A 15661-nucleotide genomic window follows, 5' to 3' on the forward strand; every position below is an offset into this window, starting at 1 on the left:
ACAATAAATTATTACCTTGCCTGTTGCTTCTACTTACGATCAAGGCGGGTGCTGCTAGCAAGCAGACGTATTGCACAAACCTTTGACATTTGACAGCTGTCAAATGAAATGTCAAAATCAAATGTCAGAAATCAAAAGACGCAGAGCCTAGAATTTTCTCCGGCCAATTCAATGACATTGTTTATTCATATTTGTGGCCAAGCATACATCGTTAGGAATAATTATTACTAAAGAAATTCTAATAAGTAAGAAGATATATTATGTAGCGCGCGGATCCAAACGGCATTGTACGTTTCCCTTCGTGTCAAAATACAAGGCTTAAGGATGCGCTTAATCGCTATAATTTGCGTTCTTCAATTAGCTGCATCAAGTTTCGATTACAGAGGCAGGGCTTCGCTACAAGACGTTAAGTTGGTAAGTTCTTTGTCTTCATAACCAAAGCGCTACCAGACGAAAATTTAATAACGCCAGTTAACCATTGCTATTACTGCGCATCTGAAGTTACTTTTTAGTGTTCAACATATGTCTTGGTATCGTCTGTGCGCAAATGCATGACCAACAGCGAGCCAAGCACTCTCGCAACGCGTCACATAAGTCTTAGAAGTATTTAGCAATGACACTGTGACCCGTTTGACCCATAAAAATTCTATTTAGTTTCCGCGGAAAGTCTTTGGTGCCTCAGCACTTGTAAAGAATGCGTTGTTGTAACCTGTATTTTTAAGTACGATTTGAGGAATAAATAACACGAAGTAGCACAGAGGCCAAAGTGTGCGGACGAATTCAATTCGGCTCTTGTTTCTACCAATGTTCTTGTGGCAATTTTTCACGATTTCATGGGAATATTTTTGCACGACGGCTTCGTGAAGTTGCACGGACTCTGTGGACACTTTCCTGAACACTGTGAGTGTTTATCTCTACCTTCTACAGCGGTTTTACCATCGTCGCTCGGCCGCCACCTCGCTAGCCCTAACGAGGGGAACCTCTAATCCGACGTGGTGAGCGCATGCTAGCGCGGCGCCGCATCTGGCGCTCTTCCACGTCGTCGCCGCCGCCGCTTGGGCTGCAATTTTTGTGCACAGATATGGAATACCAAGTAGCCGGGGAGGACATTGCCGTGGAGGAAATCACCCCGGATCAAGGCTGGCAGATTGCCACGTCTCGCCACGCCGCAGCCAAACCTGAGAGCGTTAACCCTACTCCGCCATGTGGGCTGTTGAAACATGGAGGAACTGAAACCCGTGGCCGTCGTGAAAACGTTAAAAACACCGTGAGGCTTATAGCGCGTGAAAATGACAAGGACGAAAGTGAGACGTGGCACACACAGGCGCTATTGGTAAGACATCGTGAGGCTTATAGCGCATGAAAAAGACAATAACGAAAGTGAGACGTGACACACACAGGCGCCTGTGTGTGTCACGTCTCACTTTCGTCCTTGTCTTTTTCACGCGCTATAAGCCTCACGTTGTCTTACCAACAAGCCCAAATCACTGCTTTACAGCAGTTAAAAACACCATTACCCGCGCAAGCAGAATGCCGCCATTGCCAAAATATGACATCTGTATTATTATAAGGCTTCGTGGGGGACTTAACATAGATAGGTTGGCCCTGCGGTGGCTGCCGACGCCATTGCCGCCTCGGCCGGCCTCAGCCCGGCACAACACTCGCATGCGCTATGCCCCAACAACAAACAGAATATATTAGTGGCAAACACTCCGCACAGAGAAAATGCTAACCGCTACGTGCGAGTAAAGCAAATTTGGATACAAAGCGTTACCCACGAGGTCAGTGCCTACGAAGCTGCACCACAGTCCACTTGCAAGGGAGTCATTCGCGGGGTCCCCGTGCAAGATGGACATCGACTCGAAAATTGTCAATGACAGAAATCCACTGGCATTGGCCGCCAAGCGCATAGACACCACCACCGCAGTAATCGTGGCATTCGACGGCCATCGAGTGCCCAATTTCGAGCGCTATGGATCGCTTATCATGCACTGCACGCTATACCGCAGGCAGGTCGATGTATGATAGGCCTGCGGTCGGCTCGGCCACTGTGCCGACGTGTGCCAAAACCCCGGGGACGTTATCTGCCGAGGCTATAGTGTCCCAAACCCCACTCGGGAGCACCACTGTGCACCCAAATGTAAGCTATGCGGTGGCCCCCATCCAGTGGCGTAGCTAGGTCGTCTGGCACCCGGGGCCCATAGGTCTTCTGTCACCTCCCCCCCCCCCCTTGATGTAGTCGAGGAAGGCGAGGATATCGACAATTTCCGGGTTTCAGCACCAGTACAGCCGCCTTGGATACCGCGCACGTTCCCCGGGTCCCCCTCTCCTTCGCTTTCTTTCCCAGAGATCGCGAATGCAGCAAATATACACGCTGTTTTTCCTGCGCCAAGTAACACAGGGTGCTGCACTGATAACGTGTGATAAGCCCACGTGCACATCTTCTGTCAGACTGTAAGGCTTGGCAGCCAATACAAATGCGGCATCGTGGAAAATATGGCTCACGTCACAAGTAACAAAAATTATCTTTATAATAAAGTTTTAATTACCAATTTTAGCGGCAATATTGCATTTGCAAAATTGAAGCCCGACATTCATATCTTGCCCAACAAAAACTTCATAAAAATCGTCGTAGACACTATGGCACACAGTATTTTGTCTGTAGGCAGCCTTGAACGAAAACGAAAATTAAATTGTTTGTCAGTGACGCTGATCTCCCCACCCTATTAGAAAACGGTACCTGCCTCCCCGCTGCGCGGGCGCCAATGCTATGACAATTACGAGTTCTCTTCACTCTGATCAATAAAGCATTGTTTTCATTTGCTGCTATACTAACAAACGTGATTAACCGAGCTGCGGTACCACCGCAAGATTGGGAACAGAATAAAGCACGCTTTGCGTCGATTCTTGGCGTCACCATAAAAAAAGAAAGAAAAGTCCGCGATGACGCCGTGCCAGCGAAAGCTTGCACTACTGTTGGTCTGCACTCGCAATGGAGAGGATTAAGGGATCAACGTCACTGGTCCACTATTTCATATTTCTTTCGCTGCTGCCATATACTGGGCGCCGTGTGCACAGTGCCAAAGTACTGTAGGTTGTAGCACCCAAAACGATTTTGTTTAAGAGGAAGCTTTAGCTCGGGTGCTCCTATCTAAATACATGTAAAAGCAGAATTCGTTTTTCTCGGCAACCACTGCACCAAATTTGACGAGGTTTGTTGCATTTAAAAGAAAAACTTAAGATCTAGTGACTGTTGGTTACGGATTTTTTATTTAGGTTGTCAATTTTTTATTAAAAATTGGCAAATATTGAAAATTTTCGAAAAACGAAACTTTCAAGTTTACAGCTCTGTAACTCAGCAACGAAAATTGATAATACAATTCCGTGAACTGCATCTAATAGTACATCTAAAGCGGACAAAATTGATGGGTTACACATGAATGTCAAAAAATATTGTAAAATGGAAATATAGGTTTTGCAGAACCCTTCTAAACAACGTAACAAATTCACGTAAGATATAAAATGACGTATCGAATTTGTCCGCTTTCAATGATCTGATGGATCTCGTTTACAGAACCGCGATATCTGCTCTTGATGCAGTGTTATAAATTTGTGAACTTCATGCTTCTATTTTTTTCAAACTTTCGAATTTTTGAAAATCTTTTTAACAAAATTCAGGACCTAAATAGAAATTCCCTGACCAACAGTCACTAGAATTTCACTTTCCCTCTCAAATGCAACAAATTTCATTAAAATCGGTCCAGGGGTTATCTCAGAAAAACGTTTTTGCGTTTTTACATGTATTTGAATAGGCCGCGTCGGAGTTGAGCCCGAGCTAAAGCTTCCTCTTAAGAAGTTTTTGTTGAGTTAATAACATGACTTTAAGTCCTCAATTCTCGAATTGAAGTACTTCCTCTATAAATACTAATTACGGGATTATTAAGGATATGGTTATTACTTTATCTGCCATATTTTTCGCGCTACCGAGTTCCTAGTAATCACAGAAAGACATAACTTCATAGAATCTCGATCGGGAAATATCCTTACAAAATTCACCTTTTCTTTATAAAGTTCTGTGCAGCTGATACAGACGCTGTACTTGTAACATGAAGTCACGCAACAACAACAGTTTTCTGAAACTTTCGAGGTTAAGAAGGAAAGCGTGAAACATAACGGCAGGTTTCGCAGCGGCTTCTCGGAGCGAGCGGAAGAGGGGAAGTAAAAGCGAGCCGGACATCGTGGCGGGCCCGCGACTACAGCCTGTTGAGTCATACACCGCCAAACTCTTCGGCCGAACCGAGTCCGAAGACGATCCAGAGAATCCCATTCGCGACTTTTGACGGCCCCACTTATGCAACGTCGCTCTCAACGAACGCTTCGCCGTAAACGCGAGCGCCCGGCGCGCTGGTTGAACGCCCTCTTGCTGCTGTCTTTGTTCGTCTTCGCTGCGCGTTCTGAACGGAAGAGGGACCCAAGAGCCCCAACGCCTTACAACGCCTTACAACGCCTCACTGTATGTGTAGCGCCTCCTGCTCCCAGCATGAACGCACAGCGCGAGCGCACCCCACATGAAACGTTCCGCTAAGGCGAGTAGTTTAGCGACCATTTCGCGAATTAAATTCTTTTAGCCCGCACATTCGTGCAATTCTTTCGTGGGGTGTTGATAGAGCTGCAGCCGACAATTCTGCGGCGCAACGCATCGGGTGCATGAGCTTGGGCTACTGAATACCGGAGCATTCTTTGCAATTTGCGCCCAGTCAAGCCGGCGGAAAGGGGGTGTCTTCAGGCGTATATGACAGCCCCCCCCCCCTACTGGCCCCTTGCACCCGGGGCCCACGGCCCCCCGGCCCCCCCTGTTGCTACGCCACTGCCCCCATCTCGCCGCCGACAAAGTCTGCAAGGAACGCTACCATATTCCATACGTGGTATGACGACGGCAATGGGAAAGAGCACGCTCGACGAGGAACGGCGACGACTGTGCTACAATGCCCAAGTACGCCATCGCTACCACCGCAGACGACTACCCGCACGTCCCTGGAGGTGCCCGGGCCGCTGACAACAGCCGATCCCAGTCCAGATCCAGGGGCCAATCTCGGTACCACTCCAGGCGGGCATCGACATCCCGGAGCCGACCCAGGGACCGCTCCCGTGGTGCGCCGAGCAACTCATCTTGGGACCACTCCGTTTCTCGCTCCAAGTCCGGGCCCGTGTCCCGTTCCGGCTGCCGTTCTGGATACCGCCCCGGTCCCTCCTGTCAGCAATTGTCAAGCTCGCCGGCGCCACCAACGAGCAACAAGAAACGAGGTACCCTCACCTGGGCGGACGTCGTCCGCGGAAGGAGAAACGACAGCACATCACAGGTAGGGTCTGCAGCTGCTCACTCCCAGAGCACGTTACAGACACTAACAAATCCGAGATAGCGTTACTCAAACGCGAAAACGCCGCTATGAAAGAGACAATCCTCAAACTTACGGCGGCGATTACCAAACTACAAAACGACAGGTGGGCGCGCGCAGCCATTATCCCCGTGATCACCGCCGCAACCTGTTAGAGCTGGTAGCGCCGACGGCGAGAACGCGCCCAAGAAACGCGCCGTCGCTCATGCTCTACCAGAACTGAAACCCGAGTTAGAAGAGATCGCTGTCGGCCATTAAAGAGAGCCTCCGCTTTCTCGGAGGGAATATGGCCCGCGTACAGTCCACCCTCACGACCCACGGTAATCGGTTGGGGACAGCCGAACATTATCTCGAAAATGTCGTAGCCCCCGCCATTGCCGCTGGTAAGCCGGTCTCGCCACAACACCCTGTGCCCAATCCAGCCACACACGCGGCCCCCCTCCAACTGTCAGGCGCCTGGGCCGACCCTACAAGCATCAAGATGGTCAGGCGAGATGAAGCGTTCCGCATCTGGCAGTGGAACTGCAGGCGTTTCACTGGGCGAAGGGCCTCCCTGCAGCAATACATACGCAGCCACGACGCCAAGCCCCACGTAATCCTACTGCAAGAAACTCTAACACACATCGCCACGTTCACCGGTTACTAGTGGTTACCAGGCCTCGCGGGAGAACGTGGTACCGCCACGCTGGTCTCTAAAAAGCTCACCTGCCTCGCGCATGACCTCGGCACGTCCGAGGTGGACAACGTCATGACGGAGATTTTCCAAAGTGACGCGTCCCGACAGAGTGTGTACATCCTCAACGTGTACAGCAGCCCCAGACAAAAGAGTCAACGTTTCCGACGCCTCTTGCAGAGAGCCATCCGTCTTGCAGGCTCAAGCCCGCTCGTGATAGCTGGCGACTTTAACGCTGCGCATCGCACCTGGGGTTGCGTGTATGACACCCCCAAGGGCGCCGCGCTGTGGCAGCTTACGAACGAGCTGGATCTTACCCTAGTGACAGACAAGACGTTCCCTACCGCACGTTCACGAACAGAGACGCCACTCCGTATCTCTGCTTCGTGAAGAACACAGCCGATGACCGCTGGTCCAATCTTGCGGAGGATCTTGGCAGCGACCATCTCATACTGGCCGTGCATTTACCCGGCATCTTCAGGAAGCCCAAGTCGTACATGTGGGTCGACTGGGACCTCTCTCGCAAGACTCGTGCCTCACGACTCCCTCTCCGACACTGCCCCGAACCTCGAGACGTGGGCGGCTCAGCTCAAGGCCGACGTCGGTAAGGCCACGAAAACATTTAGCACGGATATCCCAACCGAGAAGATGGACAGCCGGCTCGCTCACTTGCTCGAAGCCAAACAGTCTTTGCTGACACGATGGAAAACCCAGCGTCTCAACCGCAGGCTCCGCAAACGCATTGCAGAACTGAACAAGACCAAAATGGAACACTAAAACACCCTATCCAAACAGCAATGGGACGAGGTGTGTAACTCAGTCGACGGTCAGGTCCACAACGGGAAGACGTGGAACATCCTCAAACACCTGCTCAACGACACCGACACCCGCACGAACCAGCGCCACTCGCTCACCTAAGTCTTTCACCAGGCTAAAGACCATCAGGCATCAATACCCAAAGGCACCGCTTCGCCGGATGACACTATCAAGACCCTTGTGCATAAGTACCTGCCGATACCCACAGGCCCGCCGACCCTACATCCCGATTACACGGGTACCGACAACACCCTCTTCGACGCCGAATTTTCCGTCGAAAAGGTACGCCGGGCTCTCCACGAACTAAACGACCGTTCCGGCCCGGGCCCAGATGGCATAGTCAACAAGCTCCTGTGAAACTCAGACGACCCCTCGGTCGTGTACCTCACGGGCGCCATCAATGACGTGTGGGGGCGGGGCGAGTTACCTGATGCCTGGAAACTCGCCCAGACGATCCTGATTCCAAAACCGGGCAAGGCGCTTGGCGTCGATAACGTTCGACCCATCTCGCTCACGTCGTGCGTGTGTAAGGTGGCCGAGCATGTCGTACTCAACAGAATCGGTTGGTATCTCCAAGACCAGTACTGTTTCACACACCACATGATCAGCTTCCGATCCGGGGCTATCGACGCAGGATACGATGCTTCTCCTCATATACCAGATCATAGATGCCGGGGCCACTTGGGGCCACCCGCGCCATACTCGGCCTCCACCTGGAGAAGGCGTTCGACAACCTCGAGCACTCGGCAATACATAAGACGATCGCGGACCTAGGGCTCGGGCGCCGGTTCTACGAGTTCGTCCGCTCCTTCCTAACCCGTCGCAAGGCCGTGCTCCGTGCGGGAGACCTCACGTCGGAATATGTCGAGCTCGGTCAGCGTGGCATCCCCCAGGGCTCCGTCCTCCCCCGGACGCTGTTTAACCTGGTGATGATTAGGCTCTCCGAACGCCTCTCGAAGATACAAGGCGTCAACCATATGGTATACGCGGACGACATCACCATCTGGTGCTCCGCGGGGTCGGACGGCTTTATCGAATCCGCTCTGCAGGAGGCAGTCGAAACCGCTTAGTCCTACCCCGACCACACGGGCCTCAAGTGCTCCTCCGCCAAATCGGCGCTGTTGTACTGCCCAAAACGACAACGTAAAAGGCCTACGGGATGGAAACCACCGACCGAGCGCAACATCACCGTCCGCACCAGAGACGGTGGCCCGATCCCCAGGGTCGACTCCATCCGAGTACTGGGAATGATTATCGAGGCGGATGAATCAAACATCCAAACGGTCCACAAGCTGACGACAAAGACGGACAACGTGATACGACTCGTACGCAGAGTAGCCAACCGTCACTACAGCTTCAAAGAAGGCGACCTTACTACGTCTCGTACACGCGTTCGTCCTATGTCACTTTACCTACATCGCAGCAATGCACAAGTGGAAACAATCAGAGCGTGACAAGCTTAGTACACTAATCCGAAAGGTAGTGAAGCGGGCCCTTGGGCTCCTGATCACCACGCCGATGTATCGACTCCTCGAGTTCGGGGTGCACAATACCCTCGAAGAGATCACTGAGGCTCAGGAGAGAGCGCAGATGATACGATGACCAAGACCGGCCGTCACATCTTGCGCGAGCTCGGCTACTTCCCACCGAACACCCAGTATCCACCGGAGTTTACGCCGGTTCCCCGCGAGCTCCGCGACCTGATCACGATCGCACCCATTCCGCGAAACGTACGTCCGAAACACAATCGAGGCAGGCGCCTAGCCCCGGCCACCGCATTCCTCAAACGCATAAACAAGAAAGCGGACGACGTCGTTTTCGTGGACGCCGCCGCCTACCGATGCAACCGAGCCTTCGCTGCGGTAGCGGTCTCGCCCTCGCAACGGACTTTAAACACGGGCACGGTACACACACGTGACCCCGAGGTGGCGGAGCAAGTGGCCATAGCCCTGGCAATGCTCGACGATAAGCGGACGACAATATTCAGGCACTCGAGACTGCCCATCAAAGCGTTCGAGAGCGGAGAGGCGTTACGCGTCCTCCGCGGCACTGATCCGAGCACCCTCAAACATGACACCGTGATCTAGTTTCCCGCCCATCTGGGTTGTATCCTGGGCGCCCCGCCCAACCTCAACGAGACAGCCCACGACGCTGCGCGAGCGCTTACCGACCGCGCCGTCACGCCCGGGCAACAACGTCTCGATGAGTTGGAGGCGAACAGGGACGCCTCAGTAACGTACAATGAAACCACCAAACACTTTTACTTGGGACGACGTCTCTTTCCACCCCCGCACCCCAAACTAACTAGGCCGCAGGCGCTAACGCTACGCTTGTTACAGACAGATACCTATCCAAACCCGGACGCGTTACGCATCATCTACCCGGACGTCTACCCCGACGATGCGTGCCCCTCGTACGGGGTCACGGCGACACTCGCACACGTGCTCTGGGAGTGCAGAAACGCTCCGCCTGACTCTACCTCAGACAAGTGGGAGAAGACCATACGAAGTCCGCTCGTACAAGACCAGCAATGGGCCGTTCAGCAGGCTCGCGCAGCGGCCGCCAGGTCCTCCCTGTCGGTCCCTGCGTCGGAGACGCCCACTGCGCGGTGGCGTGCATCCTGCAGGATTCTTATTAAAGTTTTTTCCAATTCAATCCAACAGCAGCGTTTGTAATTGCAATCCTGAATGTGCACCGATAAGCTCCACTGTGTTTTGTCATTGACAGTATGTAAAGGTGTGACTAATGGAAATTTGAGCAAACCTGAACACATCACAGCGTACTGTAGTGCTTGCGGGCGAAGCGCACTCTGCCGTTACAGTAAGCATTACCACTAGACAAGTGCGCACAAAGGTCGCCACACATTGTCAGAGAACTGACCATCCCCATATTTAGTATATCATTTCCGCGGTTTAGGTCGCATACAATATGAGTAGCGTGCGAAGATGCGTATTGTATTCTTTTCGCGAAGCTTTTGAAGTTAAGCAAAGAAGGAAGGCTCTTAGAGACACACAGCGTAGTCTCCAGAAACCTCTTGTCATTGCTGTTCAGTATATATGGTAACCACCTCTCAAGCATTGTGTCACCAAGTGACAACGACGGCGAGAGGATTGCATGTCTCATCGCCTGGGCACGGGGTCAGCTCGTACTGAGGCATCGCTGCGCAAGACCGAACTCGCCGCGACACCGCAATGCAGAACTCACGGTCTCGTTGAATAACAAATGTGTGACTGTACGGGAATCACTACCACGCGCCAATCTCTATTTCAGTCACACAACCATTGACGTGCTCCTAAATGTGTGTAGACGACATAATTTTTGTGCGAAGACACTGAACACCCAAAAGGAGATGCTCCTCTCCTTCCAAAGTTCTTATGCGGACTTTACGTGTAATGGCAGCAAACAGCAGACCCATTTTAGGATGTTCAGTCTAGAGGGTTGGCCGGCCCGCGCGGTATAGTTCACTGGATGGCTCAAAACTGCTCGCTAGCGTCCTGTTCAGCCTCGCTGTGCGCAACGCCTTATTGGCCTATTTCCCGCTTAGTTCCGCTCAACGTTGGATAAACTTAAGCGATCTTCTAATGGCGTTAGCATTCTTAGGTAAACGACGGGCTTTTCCAATTTATCTATCTTTTATCTATCTATGTCTGTGTCGAACCATTTTCCTGGCTACCTCGGAAACTGGGTAGTCAATGGTCGAATCGGTAGCGCATCGGGCTGCTGTGCTGAGTAAACAAGGTTCGAAACAAACGGTTGTACCAACTTGTGTCACAGAGTGTGTAGTTATATCCACATATGTGCCGCTCTTCAACGTACCTCTTTCATGCTGACATGGGTCACTGTAGATGATCGACTGGGTAGGTACCGATGCTCAGCGAAGCTCTTTGACGCCAGCTTGAAGCCCTTGGAATGTGCCGCTCGGTATGTGCTCGCCTTCAACGAACCTGTTTGATGCCTACTTGGGACAATGGATACGTACCGGTCGGTGCGCGCAGCTTATGACTGAACGCCTTTGACGCCAACTTGGCTAACTAGGTATATGCCGCTGGGAATGGACGGCTTTACAGTGACAAAAGAAATTCAGCAGAACTCATCTCTCGATGTCTGTCGACGGTAATGCGTTAGCGTTGATTCAACACAGCGACGCAGCGTATTGCCACCGTCGAAACCGGCTATGTATGAGGCATGTACTGCAAGGGGACTCCGATTTCGTGCTTCCCTAAGAACACTTCGGGCCATCTCGCACCAACGCCGCGAAGCGTGCGCATGGTCTCCCAAATGCATGGCGCGCCGGTGGGTGCGAACGCTGAGCAACTCGTCACGCGGCAACTGGGCTCCTCCCTCGCGCTTATTTCTGGATAAGCTGCGAAATCTAGTGGCACTGCTGAGAAGCTCGTGCATGGCCTCCGAGATGACAAGTGTGGGGCCCGCAGCCTTCGAATGATGAAAAATTTTCCCTCTCTTTGTCACACACCTACTGGCACATACCAATGACCTAGGTTGGCATGAGATAGGTTCATTCGAGACCAGTTCAGATCGAGTGGCACTTACCCAGTACTGCAAGTCGGCGCCAAGGATTTTTTTTTTCGAAAAGCGGTAACTACCCAGTCACGCGTCTACACTGACCCATGTCGGCGTGAAAGCAGTTCGTCCAAGGCCGGCACGTATACACTCATCGCCACATATTCAGTGACCTAAGTTGGGCCAACTGCTGGTTTCGAACCCTGTTCCCTCAGCACAGCAGCCCGACGCGCTACCGCTTCGACCACGGACTACCCAGTGACCCATGCGGGTGGGAACGCGGTTATATACAAATATTAATTAGATAGATAGCCCTTGCAAAGTGCGTGAGGTACCCTAAGAATGCTGACGCATTAAAAAGATACTTCAAGTTTATTCGATGCTGGGTGGAATCGAGGCCACGTCACAAGACTTCTTCAAGGACAGCAACCTGAAGCTTCAGTAGGCTGCGGCACAATACGCCGCTTTTCATGGTACGTCTTTCACCCCAACGCTTAAACGAGCTGCGCCATGAATTCACTGGAAATGTGCCGTTTTCCAATTAACATCTCCGCAACTTGGGTCACTGATCACATGCACGACAGGTTGTGCGGCAAGCGAGAGAGCCATTATCAGCTTTCGCAGGCACGAGTGCGCCGCGTTTCTTGTCTCGGAAGCTGCGCATAAACTTCTTGGCAGCGCCATGAGATGGCGCAGCGTGTGCAGAAAGAAGCGCGAAAGACCAGCCTGGTTGACGCATTACGCGTTTCTCAGCGTTCGCACGCACCGGCGTGCCATGTATTTCGGAGGCCGCTAGCTGGCGCCGAGTTTTTTTTCTGGAAGCAGTGGCAATACGTTGTGGCGCTTTATTGACTCAATGCTAAACATATCACCGTCGACAGTCATCGTGAGATGCATTCAGCCGATTTATTTCGTCATGATAAAGCGGCGCATTTCCGGTGCCACATGCCTAGTTACCCAATTTGGCGTCGAAGACTTTCACTGAAAAGCGGCACACATCTACCGTGAAAGAGTTTCATTGAACAGTGGTACCGACCCAGTCCCGCATCTACTGTGAGCCATGTCGGCGTGAAGGAGGCTCATTGAAGAGCGGCACATATGTACGTACTCCCACATACTCAGTGGCCCAAGTTGTTCCGACAGTTGGTTTGGAACCGTGTTCTCTCAGCGCCTCTGCGCGATAGGCTAACCATCTGACCATGGAATAGACATGGTTAGGTTAGACAGAAACATAGGTACAAACAGAATTATCCGAAAGTGCGTGAATTACACTAAGAATGCTAACGCATCATTACCCAGTTAAATACATTCGATACACATCTGTTAAGACTCCTGAAAGTCAGTTTAACTCTTATTGCACCGGTTATGTGTTCAAATTTAACTTTGGAGTGTGGGCACAACCCAAGACTAAACAGCATTACAGACTCGGCCTTTACGTTACATTACAGACTGGAGCGCTTTTTCGCTACCTGAGAGCAACAGACTTGAGTGCCCGACTATAAACATCCTACACCTAAGTTCTCTCTCTCTCTCTCTCTTTCACTCCCCATTCCCCTCCCCACGTGTTGGGTAGCAAACTGGACTCAGTCTGGTTAACCTCCCGGCCTTTCTGTCTTCCCTTCTCTCTCTCTCTCTCTCTCTCTCTCTCTCTCACAGACTCGACCGAATAGCAATGGGAGGATAGCCTCGCGTGCGCGAGCCTTGAGGATCAGCGACGCCTGGTAGACTGGGCCAAGCTGGCAGTATGATTCCACGCGTTCCTAGACTACGGAATCCGCATCCCCCGGGAGAAGAACTACCGGCAAAAATTATTGAACCCCCTGTCCCTAAAACACTTCCTAAACAAAGCATTCTTAGACGTCATAGTTCTGCGAAAAACCTGTGAGGTGAACGGAAGTAATTAATAAAGGGAGAACGAGACATCCACCCAATCATAGCAACTGCTACAAAGAAACCCATACGGCTACCTTGGAAGCCTCGCAGGTGAAAAAAATTCGTCCTGGTCGAGGACTCGAACCAGGGGCCACCGCCTTTGCGGGGCAGCCGCTCCACCACCTGAGCTAGCCAGACAGCTAGCTGATGGCAGGGTGAAATTGAACTTATCAACAACTCGGAGCGAAGGCAGGAGTTGTTGAAACAGGAACCCGTATGGGTTTCCTTTGTAGCAATTGCTACGATTGGGTGAATGTCTCATTCTCCCTTTATTAAAGCATTCATAGTTGTTGTTTTTTCTTTTCTTTTATGGCATACGAGGTTACCCTGCTGAGCGTCCATTTTGGTAACTCAAAATGGTTTGACAATGGAGCAGGCAAATGGTTTTCAGTGGGCCCGTCTCCGTGTCGCACAGTCAGGCGCTGTACAATTATCACAATGCGGTGCGTTCGAGTTGATTTTATTGAATTTTCCTCGAGACTAGCGCAAGCCCGCTATGGGAGATCCTCAAAAAAAAATATAGAATGGTACGAAGTTATAGCAACTTGCAAAGGGGCTCGTTCCCCATACTGTCTCGAGTTTCCTGTCTGCAAATTGTTGGCCATGCCGGCCACGTGTCTGCTGCTGCTGCAAGGTTGCTGAATGATGCAACAAGTGCGAGCCTCTAGGCCTTGTCTAGGAGGGATCAAGGGCTTGTCAAACTCAGGACATATTTAACTACATCACTGATAGAGAATTTCATCGTGCAGGGGACTTACTTTGGGGGATCATACTATTTACCAATCCCTCTTTTGCAGTTCTTCAACCATGATCACCATCTAGTGATTCTGCGCCGAAGTTACAATCGCTATATTTCCGGCAAACAACCAGAATGCATTTACTATAAGCGTAGTTCTGTATCAGGCGATGTTATTCAGCTTATTCAATCTTTTGTCTATGGATCGTTCATGTGAGTATATTGTTATGCACATTTTATTGAAGTGACACTATACAGCCTTTTTTTATTTAGGCAAGGATTATTTTTTGATAATTGTGAATGCTTATGCAATCCGAACAGTCTTAACCCTTCACGCTGAACCTGTAGGAACTTGTGCGCAAGCGTCTATATACAGGAAGGTTCATTTTGTGCATTTCAAGATTACTGAACAGCTCATCCTAAAGGAATAAAAGAAAGCTGGCTAAATACGTAAATTCCATCAACAGTGTTCGAGAACTCACAGAACAAATGTTAGATCAAGCCATGAGCTCGCCAGAGTTTCGAATTATTAAAAGCGAGAATTCTTGGTCGTCTTCCTTAGTTTTAAGATTGCTGGAAATGAGAAAAATCAACAAGTTGGTGTTTATTTTCAATTTAATACGTTGTTGTGACGCTTCTTTAATTTAATTTAATTATGGGGTTTTACGTGCTAAAACCACTTTCTGATTATGATGCACGCCGTAGTGGAGGACTCCGGAAATTTTGACCACCTGGGGTTCTTTAACGTGCACCTAAATCTAAGTACACGGGTGTTTTCGCATTTCGCCCTCATCGAAATGCGGCCGCCGTGGCCGGAATTGGATCCCGCGAACTCGTGCTCAGTGCTACACTTCTTTAGTTGCTTATTTCACAACTTCGGCATACATAGGATTAGCAATGTTCAGATGATCGTAAAACAGAGGAGTGCAGCATCTTGCCACTTGCAGACAAGTGTGTGGCTTAAAGCACCACTGACACTTATTTTTTGAGTTATAAAAATCTCTACCGCACGCTTTCCTTCCTTTTCTATATTCTGTGTGTGTGGGGAGGGCGCGGAAATATAGAGATCAGAAAGACTTATTGGGCATCTTAATCAGACATATTAAATTTATTTTACGAAATGACGAACCTCACATTATGCACATTAGCATGTTGTCCTTTCACTGAAAAATATTTGCTGACGAGTACAGCAATAACGCTCTCTAAACGTCACCCAAAATACGCTAGCCCACGTGTAAATGAAACGTTGCGCCCATTATTTCGACAGCGCTGTTATACGCTAGGTTATGGCGGTTTGTGTGCGTAGGAAAAAAATAAGGCGGCCACCCCAGAGCTAAAAGAGCTACAGCATAGAGCAAAAGCTTGTCGCCGGGTACGCCCCATCTGCGTTTAATCGCGAGGAGTGTCAAAACTTATTGTGATAGAAAATACGGTACAAAAATTTAAACCGGAACAGACACGGTTTAGTATGGATTGCGATTGGACGTCACGGGCTCTGTAGGCAAACCAATGGGCAAACCACGTAACTTTATCTCAGTTCGCTTCCACGCGTGCTGGCCAAGAGAGCCTTGGCCAGCTCCGACCTCG

General features: G+C 50.6%; 1 protein-coding gene across 2 annotated transcripts in view; it reads left to right on the top strand.

The window, feature by feature from the left end:
• Window positions 1-283: 283 nt before the first annotated feature.
• The window catches only part of LOC142577990 (uncharacterized), a 57222-nt gene continuing 41844 nt past the window's right edge, over window positions 284-15661 (top strand). For both annotated transcript variants that reach the window (XM_075687415.1, XM_075687416.1), the window contains exons 1-2: window positions 284-414; window positions 14136-14287. In XM_075687415.1, coding sequence (XP_075543530.1) covers window positions 325-414; window positions 14136-14287 — 242 coding nt within the window. In that variant the 5' untranslated portion in view covers window positions 284-324. The remainder of the gene's footprint in view (window positions 415-14135; window positions 14288-15661) is intronic.

Source organism: Dermacentor variabilis, chromosome 4 (genome assembly GCF_050947875.1).
Source record: "Dermacentor variabilis isolate Ectoservices chromosome 4, ASM5094787v1, whole genome shotgun sequence".
Classification (NCBI taxonomy): Eukaryota; Metazoa; Arthropoda; class Arachnida; order Ixodida; family Ixodidae; genus Dermacentor; species Dermacentor variabilis.